General features: G+C 43.8%; 1 protein-coding gene across 1 annotated transcript in view; it reads left to right on the plus strand.

Annotated features, from left to right (window-relative positions):
- lrba (LPS-responsive vesicle trafficking, beach and anchor containing) overlaps window positions 1–14462 on the plus strand; it is a 185724-nt gene that overhangs the window by 169983 nt on the left and 1279 nt on the right. Inside the window, 5 exon segments of the mRNA XM_034086063.2 lie at window positions 1078–1233; window positions 4468–4635; window positions 8694–8795; window positions 9201–9397; window positions 13148–13299. Coding sequence (XP_033941954.1) covers window positions 1078–1233; window positions 4468–4635; window positions 8694–8795; window positions 9201–9397; window positions 13148–13299 — 775 coding nt within the window.

Genomic DNA, 14462 nt, shown 5'->3' on the forward strand with positions numbered 1-14462 from the left:
GAGCCTCTTCTTCTCTCTGCTCCCACCTTCGCCTTCGTCACGTTGCTGCAGCCTCTCACGGCCTCACACACATCTGCAGGAGAGGCTGTTCTTTCTCCGAGAACGCTGTGGTCACTTTTCGGCTCACCATTTCCACACATCTATACACTTGACTACAGAATTTAACAAAGCTTTGTTCTTACATTCTCATATGTATCTGCTAGTACACTGTGTCGTCTGCCCCGCTGTACATGCAGGATACATTAAATCTTATCATCAAAATGTTTTACGAGACCAAGTTATAGTTGTTGAGCGTTTTTGAAAGCACAATTTTCAGGCTAATTTTGTCCAATAAATCTTTATAGTTTTGTCTGCCTTGTTGTTTTCTCTTATCTCATACTTTGTCAAAACTAAAGCATGAATAATGTACTGGAAAATATATGTTTATGTTTGTGAGTGTGCTATCTTGTGTGGGGGAGGGAGAGGGGATTTGTGTCAGTGATAAATGTACACTGTTTGCATTCCAGAGGAGTCCGAGCTAAACACAGTAAATTGAGGATGAGTGTTGAGCCGAGTGTGGCTCGGGGAAATGTTAAAAATGGGTTGAAATATTGGTTGTAGCAGGTCTGCTGGACTTTATCATTTTCATTGCTGCACAATCCTCTCTGACACCTGTTCTCCAGTGCGTGTGACCCCGCCACATAACAAACACTTCACATTGGACATGTCTCTCTAGGGAAGAGAAAGATTCCACTTGCAGAACAGAGAGTATCAATACATTTGCTTTCCAAACAACGGTAGGCTAAATTACACAACTAAGATGAATTGGCAGTGTGTGTTCTGACTTTAGTGGTGTGCACCTTTTGGGAAGACATTACATTACTCTTCGACTCTCACGGAAACATGTGAAGTCCTGTAAACTTAACATCCAGAATGTTTTATGTATTATCTCGCAAATCTTATATTCAGTGATGGTGTATTTGAGTGTGACCTACAGTTGTGTGTGTTGGGTCATATATTTAATATATATGTGCACCTTTGTACATACCCTACCTTTTTTATTTGATTTGTTCATTTCAACTGTCTTCCTCTCTACAGCCAGTAACGTGGGCAGTCATCGCCGTCAGATCTCAGACCTGCTGGATCAAAGCATTCAGATCAGCTCGCAGTGTTTCATCATCACGGCCGACAACCGCTTCATCCTCCTGTGCGGCTTTTGGGACAAGAGCTTCCGGGTTTACTCCACCGACTCAGGTATTTTCATGCTACACCCCCCCCCCCCCCCCTCCTATCATCAGGATCACTAACGCTCTTCTGTTTCTTTGGTAGCACGGTTTTAATTTAATGCCACATCATGTCATACCATTTTTCTTTTGGTAAACCATATTTGAAGTCTTTACATGCACATTTTGTCTGCCTCTAAACTCTTGGCATGGGATCTTTTCTGCAGTGTTTGTATGTCTTAGACACAGCAGACATTAAATGCAAAACTTTTAACTTAAATACAGCCTCTTTTTTTAAGCTTCAAAGTTCAAATGCACTACACCTTTTGTAGAATATTTGTCAGAATATAATAAATGTGTCACATTGCCATGAACATGAGCCACATCAGTGTGTATAAAATGTCATTCTTGCACTCGTATCAAAATATAATGGGCACATTGTCATGAGATGTACTGAGCACATAATCCACCCTGAAAATGAGCGTTCCTCATTGTTAACCACAAGCTAAAATATCAACAAAAGATGCCCCTTAATAAAATACCTCCATGAAATGTGATGTCCACATGCTATTAGAGGTATACACCTCTTATGTTAATACTCCCCATTGCCTTTCCTCTAGCACCATCCGCAGGACAAACCTCCCACTTTTAGCCCCACTACTAGTAACACTCAAAGGAAGACAAAGAACATCAATATTTCTATTTGATTTTGTTTAATGGGACGACTGTGGCTGCGAGGGTGTGCGGTCGTCTTTCAACCAGAAGGTTGTGGGTTTGATCCCAGCCCATACAGCCAACATGTCGATGTATCCTTGGGCAAGATACTTAACCCTGAGTTGCTCCCGATGGCATGGCCAACGGTGTGTGAATGTTAGGTCCTAGAGCAAGTGGCACTGCTCTGTATGAATGGGTGAATGACATGTAGTATGTAAAGCGCTTTGAGGGGTCGTAAAGACTGGATAAAGCGCTATATAAGTACAGAACATTTACCATTTAACACTCTTGAATCGTGGAGTGCAATGAATATTACAGCCTCTAGCAGGCGCTGGTAAACCTTAGCTTTCTAATACTGAAAACAAAATAGTATTCAGTCTATGCTCCAGATGTGCTCTGCTCCATTGCACTGTGCTGAATTGTAACTTTCCAAGTGAAATCAATTTACACAATGACTTGCTGTCATTATGACAGTAGCGCACAATCTTCTTTTTTTGTTGCCAGTTCAAGGTATGTGTGCCATACCTTTTCAATTTGAGCTTAATGTCTTTCAAGTCAGCATCATTTCCTTTAAGATATTCTTTTTGTAGCACATGCATCACGTTTCTATTGTAGAGGTCAGTGATTTAGATTAGAGCAACTTTAAATGAGGCTAAATGACATAAATAGGAACCTTTTGATCTAATTGGAAAAAACTCTAGTCTTTCATAGAGGCATTGTATTTCCCTCTATCCAACTGACTTACCAGATATTCTATCATACACGCCTGCAATGCAGACGCACGCACGCACGCACGCACACACACACACACACACACACACACACACACACACACACACACACACACACACACACACACACACACACACACACACACACACACACACACACACACACACACACACACACACACACACACACACACACACACACACACACACACACACACACACACACACACACACACACACACACACACACACACACACACACACACACACACACACACACACACACACACACACACACACACACACACACACACACACACACACACACACACACACACACACACACACACACACACACACACAGATGCCATCAGGTCAGGGGTCCTAAATGAATCTGTCTGAAGCCTCATCTCTGCACGCCGCTCCTCTACCGATACCCCATTCAGAATCCTACACACATCTATACAACACACTCCGATTCAATTTCTATAGGCCAGCCCCCCGCCTTTAATAGAGGAGGGATGGAGCACAGAGATAGCTCTATTGTGTCGCTGCCACCGGGTTGTGCGGCTGGAACGTGAACACAGTTTAATCGCACACGCTCAACAGCTGCTGCCGCGGTCCCTGAAGCCCCCAGGTTAAAGAACTGAGGGATTTTATCAATTACAAGACTTGATTGGTACACGTGCACACAACACATAGTCTCGTACGCCTGCGTGCACACACATCCAATTTCATGTGTCTGTGTGCATGCATGTGTGCGTGTCTGTGAGCGGTGTGTGTTCAATATGAGCTGCATGGTAGCCATTATTTCTGCAGCAATCATTACTTATTGTCAGTGTTTATAAAGATGTCAAACATTTTATATCTTTGATGTGTGTGTTCTTCTTTGGGAGTTTAGTCAGCGACCTGCCCAGTTGCATGACGACCCTCGCCTCTGCAGTGAGATACAGCTTGATTATCCAATGGACAGGGATTTTGACACCCGGGCAGGAATGTCATGTGTTGCACACTCTCCACTGTTTGACTGCAGAGGTCACACGATGAGGAGCGTAATGAGTATTAGACAGCTCGACGGTGGGGCTGTGGTCTGCAAATCTGACAGCAATTAGCCTCCTTATATATACACATGGAGCACTGCAAGTCCACACACACACACACACATACACGCACGCACACACGCACACACACACACACACACACACACACACACACACACACACACACACACACACACACACACACACACCACACACACACACACACACACACACACACACACACACACACACACACACACACACACACACACACACACACACACACAGTTTAAACAAATATGTATTCTTGTCTAGGAATTAGTAGATGTCTGATCTTGTGTGGATCTTGTAAAACTCCTAGCCAGGCAGACGGATGATAACCGAAACAGCAGGTGGCTCCAACGAACGACCAACAAATGAATTGAAATGTTTTGTTTATGAGTGCTTATGTATTTTGTCCCAAACTCGTGTACGGAAATTGCAAAAATTGCATTTGTGTATTCTGCATACTCTCCCAAATATCACATCAATAATTTCAACTGAATTAAATAGTCTGGTTGAATGTTTTAAAATCTTAAATAAAATAATGAATATCCTGCTACCTGTTTTGGCCAGGTCTATTGAAAAAGGCACATTTTAAACTAAATGGGACTCTCATGGTTTGATAAAATATAAACTTAACTTAACTCAAAACCGAAATGTTGAAATCCATTAATAAATGCGTAATTTCTTGTTTGCAGTTTAAAAAACGCCGATTGTTGTTTTAATACCTTTTTGCAGGCAAACTGACGCAGATCGTGTTCGGACATCGTGACGTGGTGACGTGTCTGGCTCGCTCCGAGTCGTACATCGGAGGAGACTGCTACGTCCTGTCAGGCTCCAGAGACGCCACCCTGCTGCTGTGGTACTGGAACGGGAAGCACAACAGCATTGGAGAGAGCCCGGGCAGTAAGTACTCAGGCAAACCAGCTCGATATGTACACACACACACACACACACACACACACACACACACACACACACACACACACACACACACACACACACACACACACACACACACACACACACACACACACACACACACACACACACACACACACACCACACACACACACACACACACACACACACACACACACACACACACACACACACACACACACACACACACACACACACACACACACGGTATTCTCTGAGTGCTCTCTCCCCCAGACAGTTGTGACTGTGTGATTTACGGCCTCCCTCTGCAAAGTAACAACTAGTTTCGTCTGACCAGGCCCGGCCTCCGGCATACAGATTGGATTTCGCAGCACTGTTGCAGCAGGAACAGCTTTCGATAATGTGTTTGAGATTGTGTGAGAGTTTTCTGTGAGACCAGATATGGTGTGTGTGTGTGTGTGAGAATCTGTCTTTAATGTGAGTGAAAGTGAGGGCCACTTAGAGATGTTAAATGTTATGTTGGGGGTCGTCGGCCAGCACATGAAAGTTCACCACCATCTGAGGGCCACGAGGTCACACTAGTCGATAAAAGTGAAAAATGTCATGGGCCTCTCTTACGTTACCATAACATATGGCATCAGCCATGATCAAAGCAGCGCACACACATTGCTCAGCCCTGAGCCTGCTCCGTGCTAATTTGGTCAGCTTAGATAGGCGTACATGTTGTTAAGTGATCTATTACAAATGAGCTGAAATGTATGACAAATTGTGATTTGGTTAATAAGCCACATTGGGTTTTTATTTTGGAGACAGCGTGGATGACTGTGTCACTTACCTCATACACGCTGATGTTGGAATCAAGAAAACTATTTGCTTCCCACAAGTTACAGTAATTCAGTGGGATTTTCAACAAAAAAAAATGAAGCTCAACACATCATCATTTCATTCTCTGCCATCATCTTTTAAGCCTGTTTTTCTCTTTTGTTTTGCTTTATTTTAATCAAAATTAGCAACATGGCAAAAAAGAAAAGCTACTTTTAAATGAATGATGATCAGCTTATTATTCAGAAACAAAATGGCTTCCTTAGAGCCTCATTTTAATCATCCTCAAAGCTGCAATTCCTTATAGAAGAACAATGTATGTTCCGAGGTTAGATGAGGATTTAAATCCGCTGACTCACATCCGTATTGTCATTCATATTTTAAGTATAACAATTCAACTGCAAAAGTTCTAAGAATGCAATGTATATTGATTGGTTTATGGAGTTATTACATGTCCAAAGAGGTTTTCTTCAACGCACCAATGCATGTGCTGTACTGTGTGTGTGTGTGTGTGTGTGTGTGTGTGTGTGTGTGTGTGTGTGTGTGTGTGTGTGTGTGTGTGTGGTTTTCCACACTGCAGCTACAGCAGCAGACAAAGCAGTCGTCGTCCAGCCCATCACCACCACAATGTGATGCTCCATTGCCCCACACCACAGGCACCCCTAGACATGAAGCTTTACCACGCACACACACACATACACGCACGCACACATGCACACACACACAGAATACATAAAGACAGCAGACTTTTTCTTTATACCTCTTCCAAAAACGAAACACTTTCAAGATAAAGTCTTGAATGAGAGCACATGCGTACACACATTCCTCCTCATGCATAATGCCGGGAACATCCTGCACACTTCATAAGCTTGACGCAAATGCCTCTGATTGGCTGATATGCACATGTACACATTGATGCATGCTTGGTTCCTGCTGTAAGCACATGTTGTCATCTGAACTGCAGCAGAGATATTTCACAGACACCAGCGCCACCTGCTGCTCACAGAGTGGAGAGCAGTTCAATGAGACCTCTATTAAGTGATGTACTGTAAATTATACTGTATATCTATTGTTTTGAATGAATAGACAAAAGATTGAAATATTATGTTTCTGTAAAATGAGCACCAATGTTTAATTTTCTAATTGTAAATTATTGTTTTGTGATTAGAGACGGTAGTTTCCAGAAGAACACATGTGCAGCTACATGTATATGTTTATCTTCATCATTTTACCATGAACATAGACACAAACTCCAGCATATAGTGTATAGTTTTTGTTGTTGTTAAGTCTGGATCCACGAACAATTATGCGTATCAAACCTGAACATACTTGAACTATTTACAGTTAGCTGAATGCTTTTTATATAGGTGTAGATATCTGGTAATTTATCGACTTTGAACCGGATCCACAAGTAGCTGGCTTTTCGACACGCACGCACGCACGCACGCACGCACGCACGCACGCACGCACGCACGCACACACACACACACGCACGCACGCACACACGCACACACACACACACACACACACACACACACACACACACACACACACACACACACACACACACACACACACACACACACACACACACACACACACACACACACACACACACACACACACACACACACACACACACACACACGTACAGGTATAAGATTGTAATCAGATGTGGCGCTAATTCAAACCAAATGGCAGGTTGAGGCTTAGCGAGGTTAACTGATACACCAATATATCAGCTTTATTGATCTCCTCTAGCAGAATCCCACATCATGCTTTAATCCAAAGGCTTGTAGGTCATGAGTTTGGCTAACATCCTCAAAGTCACTAAAAGCAGTTAACTAAATGAAATGTAGATGTTTAGGCTGCCGTGCCACGTGTGACCAGAGTTTAGGAGAGCCAGGTGTAGGGAGATGAAACAATCAACTGACTTTACTCAAATGTGATTTCACTTATAAGTACAAAGTTTCATTTTTGAATATATATTTTATCGCACACACAACATATTTGCTATAGATTGTATCCCATTATAATCTTTTATAATGTACTCTTTTTATTATTCAAATTTTTGAAATGGCTGATGTCGTCTTTATACGTGACTGTATGACTGTTCAGATTGTCCTCGAGTTAACTTTTTTACAAGAGGGTTCAGCGAGCAGCAGTATGGTCTGCGAGAGGTCTTTCTGCTAAATCTAATTACGGTTTAACAGTAGCTCTAGCTTCGGGAGAGAGCCTCTCTGTCTTATTAGAGAACCCGTGTTGAGTTTTATGTCATATAATTGAATTAGGAAACTAAATAGTTTGGCCATGTCAGCAATAAACTACACTTTTCAAAAGTACTTAAATTACGAGGTTTGCTTTATTGGAAACTATTTGACTTAAACTGCATTGCTGTGGAGCCGTTGATGGTTGAAACACAAATATGTTTGAAATAATTGTCACACGGCTACAAAGAACACAAGAAAAACATATAAGTGACAACAGGAAGACTAAAGTATGCCATCATTAAAATGACAAGTTTGTTTCAAGCTGAACTTGAGGTCACTTAAAGTCGAGACCCCCCTCCAAGGGACATGAAATCTCATGACCTCCAAACGCCAGGTCACGTATTGAATGGGCTCTGTGTTACACCAAAGACACTTTAATGTACATCCATGTAACATGTTAGCACAATTATCAAATGTTCACCGATAGTTTCTGCCTGAAATGTGTTATAAAATATAATGAATAGAAACTCCATGCTTTTATGCATCTTCTTGCAGACAGAGGAGACAGACGGAGGAATAAAGAGCGGTTATGTTTTGTCTCTCACTCAGACAGCTCAAACCAAAACAAAATCACACAATCTTCATGACTTGGACTAGAACTTGCTCTCGCAGAAACATCTGGATCTAGTGACGGCAGTGAGGGGGGAAAAGGTTTAAAGATAAGGAGAGGTGGAGAGTGACAAGTGCTAGAAAGAGAGAGTGAAAGCATGTGCAGGGTAACGGGCTCAAACCTCTAATGCAAGCTACAGTTCATATACATTCAAACAAAAAACACATTTCCTTTTTGATGGAATAATGACAACTTGTTTATTTCATACATTATAGTTTGTCTGTTTTCACATGGTTGGCGACAACATTTTTCCTTTACATTTTGCTCCCTCTAGTGACCAAAACTAGTATATATTTGTTTGATGTCTTTGTCTTTTATACACAGTACAGTACAAACCCTATTTTGTTTGTCTATTCCAGCAGAGTTTACCACACCAAGGGCCATCTTGACGGGCCATGACTGTGAAGTGACGTGTGCGAGTGTGTGTGCAGAGCTGGGTCTCGTCGTCAGCGGCTGCAAAGGTGAGCCCGTCTGTCTGTCTTTAATAATATGTCCAAATTAGGGCTGCGACTAACAATTATTTTCATCATCCATTATTCTGCAGAATATTCTCTGGATTTATCCATTAAACAAGGTTTTGTCTTCAAACGCCAAAACCAACATACCTTAATTTGAACATGATATTTAGAACAAGATAAAAGCAAGAAACTCCATATTTTAGAGCCTGAAATCACATTTTGTAATCTTTGCATGCATATTATCCATTATCAAAGTTGCTTTCTATAATTTTCATGTAATTTACTTATTAGTTAAGTAATATTAGGAGCTCCATTCCAAAATACATGTTAAAATGTAACAACAAAAGACACTGACTAATGTAAATTGTCTGCTTTTCTAACTTGTCTTTTTGTCTTGTGTTTGTTCAGAGGGTCCTTGTCTGATCCATTCCATGAATGGGGACCTGCTGCGGACCCTGGAGGGCCCCGAGCGCTGCCTGAGGCCTCGTCTCATCCAGTCCTCCACCGAGGGACACTGCATGATCTACTACGAGAAGGGGCAGTTTTGTAACTTCAGTGTCAACGGCAAACTGCTCAGACACATGGAGGTGGAAGACAGCATCAAGGTGGGAAACATAATACTGGCGTGAGCGTGCATGTGAAAGTGCATTAGCACATGTGTGTCTGCACCACATCAGGGTGAAATGTCCTCTCACTGATTAAAGGCTTTCTTAGGGTTTCACATTTGAGGAAGGTAAGGGTCTGCACGCCTGGGGGCAAAGTGCGGCTTCACATCCCTTTTATTCCCTTTCACACGCACACAGCAGAGGAAATGGTCCTTTTGATCCGCAGCCCAGTTGTCAGGTCAGATTGCGTCGGCGTCGTTGGTGGAGAACATTCCAGAGGAGTGGTCAGCTCTGGACACCAACACCATTAACTACCCTGCAGCACAAGACGACACATTCCCCGTTTCCCACATTTCCTCCCTCGTGGTGAGAGTGACACAAGATAGCGGCTACTGCCTTTGGTTTCATGACCCTTTGTTTCCGGTTTGGCCTGGGAAATGTAAGCTAGCTCTGACAGACAGCCGCACGCCTGTTTCCCATTAGCAGACCTCTGGCTCTAGCTCCTAACCTGCCAGCCGGCCGCTGCTGCACAAAGCCACAAATATATGACTCGCACAAGTCGTGATTAACGAGCACACACAGACAAATGCTGATGGATTGTGTTAGCATCACGGGGAAAGTTGCAAGTGTTCAGTTTGCAGGTTGCAGAATATTTTATTGTGTCTTTAAGAGAAACTAATGATGCTTTTAGACGCTTGTAGAGTTTCCTAGCGTTCCCTCTGAAGCGGTGAAGCTGGGACTTGGGAACAATGTGGACCGCTGCCCACTCTCTGCTGTTGTAAATTCCAGCCATGTCAGATGGCATTAGGAAAATGCTAACATCTCGGAGTGAGGCTGTGAGTCTCAACCCCCCTGGTCTGACGCTGTAGTAGTTAGTGCGCTCATGTACATACCAGAATCAATCTCCTCCGCCCTCAGAGCCTCAGCTCGGTGTGACTCCAGGATAAATAAGTGTTTGTCCTGGCCTGCAGTATCCACTTAGAACAGGAGAGGAATACTGAAGAAGAGAGAGTGTTTGCACTGTAAATGTATTGGCATCTGGAGTCAGAGGTTAGATGACAGGCTAACAGTCGGCATCCTAGTCTAATAGCAGCATCGAGTGACAGAAGCCATACTGAATGGATTACAGCCTTTTAAGTACTAGTATAACTCAGGCAGTGTAACCATTCCAGCAGTTTTCCCCCTGCTTTGGTCTGTGTAACAGGGGGATTAACGGCACCATAAATTACACTTTGTTACCTTCCCCAGCCCAAAATCCACCCACTGTTCCCCGAAAGATGGAGGAAATATGGGCATTAAAAGTGCATGTGTAGCTGCTGCAGTCATGTTTTAGTCACCCGAGCCCGAGTAGCCATCTTGGCTCCCACAGAGCCATCGGCCATCTTGTTTGACCGCCCAGTGGCTGATTTATAGAGCCTGTCTGCAGCCTCCTACCTGGCCTGGCTGACATGTCTGCCAGCGCTCGGCCTCCTGCTGGGCTGCATAAGGTCATGGACTCCATTAGTACATACACAGGTATATTAATATAACACAGTCCCTGGTAAACAGCTCTTATCTTCCCTCTTTCTTTTTACTGTGTAGTATGTCATCTGCTCAAGGAATGACTCGATGTGGCTGCTTATTAAAAACATATATCGAATGTAAAGCTGTGCTAGTGAATAGCTTCATATTAACAGAGGATTAAATGACTTCAGGTAACGTTAGAGGGGCTGCTGGGAGAGCGGCTCGGCTCTACAGAGCGGTTTAATGTCTTTCTGCGTATTGTTTTGATTTAATTGCGCGCATCTCTACCGTTTTGATCCACTCTCAGCTTTTACCCATAGCTTTTTCAGCCACATCAGGCAATTGTTTTACTTTCCCTTGAATCAAACCGCAGACATAGTGAGCAGCTAGTGAAACAGTGAAGCATTTAGCAGCTAAAGAAGCAGTTATTCTCCCCAGGAGATGGTTAAGAGCAAAGAAGAGCCAACCTTTACATACATATTGAATTTACACTCATCAGGTGGACGTTAGAACTTCTCCACATGGAAACGAATGTTGTGTGTGCTGGTTGTGTTAGCCTAGCGCTTTGTTAGCATGTTAAGTTGATAATGTCAGTTTTGTGATGTTATCTTCTTCTGCTGCTCCCAAGTGGCCTAAAATGGAATTACTGCTTTACGTAAAATAAAAAAAACGATCAATCTTTTATATATAATGGATCATATTATTCTTATGTACTCGTTTGCTCTGTACTCCAATTGAACTGCATTGATCATATCGGGTTGAGTTGAGCATCATCTTTATTGTTGTCAGATTAACTCTGAATGTTGATACACAAGACAATTACAGTACACACAAAACAGACCCACACCAATCAGAGCAGCGCTGCACTCAGTCATGCTCCATTCCCAGACGTCCTGGAGGATGATCTAACACAGCGATTAGGAGGGATTGATTCTCCAGGCCTCTCGCCAGAGAGCAGCATGCGACGCATCGGTGTGTGTGTGTGTGTGTGTGTGTGTGTGTGTGTGTGTGTGTGTGTGTGTGTGTGTGTGTGTGTGTGTGTGTGTGTGTGTGTGTGTGTGTGTGTGTGTGTGTGTGTGTGTGTGTGTGTGTGTGTGTGTGTGTGTGTGTGTGTGTGTGTGTGTGTGTGTGTGTGTGTGTGTGTGTGTGTGTGTGTGTGTGTGTGTGTGTGTGTGTGTGTGTGTGTGTGTGTGTGTGTGTGTGTGTGTGTGTGTGTGTGTGTGTGTGTGTGTGTGTGTGTGTGTGTGTGTGTGTGTGTGTGTGTGTGTTGTGCCCATCTTAAGTGCGTGCGTAATGAGAAACAGAGCTCATTTAATTCGCAGTGTGGTAGGAAATTCCACAAAGACTTTCTATACAAAACATTTGGTTAATTTAGGCTGCACGGTTTCTACGTCCGTCCACTGTGTACGTATCGCTCTTGAAGGGTTATTTATCTTTTCTTCAAGTTCCTGAAAATGACTTCAGTTTAAGTTTCATTTTCCCATTTAATGCGAGCCTGATTCAACACACATGCTGCTGATGATTGAAGTGTCTCCTGCTGCATCTCTGCAAAGCGGCCACAACCGAACTCTGTGTCGTGAAACCCACGAAGGAGAAACACTCTGAATTAGTGTCATTAGCTGCTTTCAGAACTCGCATTCTGCCTCGTCATTTCACCGGCTGGGTTTCTCTCTGATTGATGCTCCGAACTGCTTCAGTGTGAGCCTCCACTATGCACTGCGCCCTTAATAGACTCCAACACGACGCTTGAGTTGTGTACGCCAGATCCCCCGGGGAACCATTCGGCTGTTACAGTTTGCAGGGAAAGCAGATGAGACGAGTAAATCTCCGAGCCTCGCTGTGGGGAGCCATCTTTGTTGCCAGTCAGGGTCTGCGTACAGAAAGCCCCTCAGGAGGGTGGCGCTGACCTGGGATCTTTTGTGGGATCACATGACCTTGCTGTATGAGCTTTTACTCTGACATAAAGAGACAAACTGGTCCCAGACCTCCAGTCCTATTCTGAGACTATTTATGCATGTGGTTCTACAGTGAAGAGCTTTGCTGCGAGGGCTTTATTTAAGCGTTTAAGGACCGGTACAGATGATCAAAGGCAGGATAGGAACTCTTCTCACACTGCACTGCATGCATTGGAAGTACACTACAATCTGACATGAGCTGTAATGTTTGGAATGTCCCAACACCAGAACATGCGACTCTCAGCTCATTCAAAGGTGAATAATAAGCGTATCCTCCGTCCCTCTTTGCCAGGCCATGTACCTGAGTCGGGACGGCCAGTACCTGCTGACGGGCGGAGACGGAGGCGTGGTCTCCGTCTGGCAGGTCCACAACTTCAAACAGCTGTTCACGTACCCAGGCTGCGACGCAGGAATCCGCTCTATGACCATGTCCCATGACCAAAGGTAACACACGCACGCACACGCACGCACACACACGCACACACGCGCACACACTCGCGCACACACGCGCGCACACACGCGCACACACACGCGCACACACCACACACACGCACACACACACATACACACACACACACACACACACACACACACACACACACACACACACACACACACACACACACAGAATATAAAGCCTGGCCAACAGGAGATTTTTAAGGCCAATAAAAACTCAATATTTAAGACTACAAAACACTTTAGATCCCTTAAATGTGTTATTTTAAAGATTGGTATAGTAAGTCAAATGTGCTGTAGATGGAGTACTGGAAAAAGTTGTAAAATTAGCCATCTAAAAATATATTTGTCATTCCTCCCTTGTGAACAAACTTTTTTCTTGTCACAGTTTTTTTTCAGAATAACCCTTACCCTAATTTCTAAATACGTATCATCCGATGTATACTCTGGTACTGAATGTTTACTCTTAGATAATATTACCCGGGCTCTGATAAAAGGAAACCTTCCCACAGCACTGAACAAGCAACGTATCTCTTCGAGGCTAAACAGTAACCACTCCAAGTCAAATCGAAATCGTAATAAAATTCCAGCATTCAAAATATTGATAAAATCAGCGTCAAAAGCATTTAAGTGAAATGTACTTGTATTTATTGAGGACTGACATTATAAATGTATTCGTCCATTAACAGAAGATTAATCATCGAAAAGGATAGTTACGGATTCGTATCGTTTCACCACCACTCCCTACGCCAACAGCGTTCACATGTGGCTCACGATGTTGCATTCAACTTCAAATGAAAAAAACTCACTTTGAAACTAAACCTCCTGATGTCCCCTCCTCCCCTCCTCTCCTCCCCTCCTCTCCTCCCCTCCTCTCCTCCCCTCCTCTCCTCTCCTCCTCTCCTCCCCTCCTCTCCTCCTGATGTCCCCTCCTCTCTTCCTCTCCTCCTCTCCTCTCCTCCTCTCCTCCTGATGTCCCCTCCTCTCCTCCTGATGTCCCCTCCTCTCCTCCTGATGTCCCCTCCTCTCCTACTGATGTCCCTCCTCTCCTCCTGATGTCCCCTCCTCTCCTCCTCTCCTCCTGATGTCCCCTCCTTTCCACCTGATGTCTCCTCCTCTCCTCCTGATGTCCCCTCCTCTCCTCCTGATGT

The sequence above is a fragment of the Pseudochaenichthys georgianus genome, chromosome 1 (assembly GCF_902827115.2).
Source record: "Pseudochaenichthys georgianus chromosome 1, fPseGeo1.2, whole genome shotgun sequence".
In the NCBI taxonomy this organism is placed as follows: Eukaryota; Metazoa; Chordata; class Actinopteri; order Perciformes; family Channichthyidae; genus Pseudochaenichthys; species Pseudochaenichthys georgianus.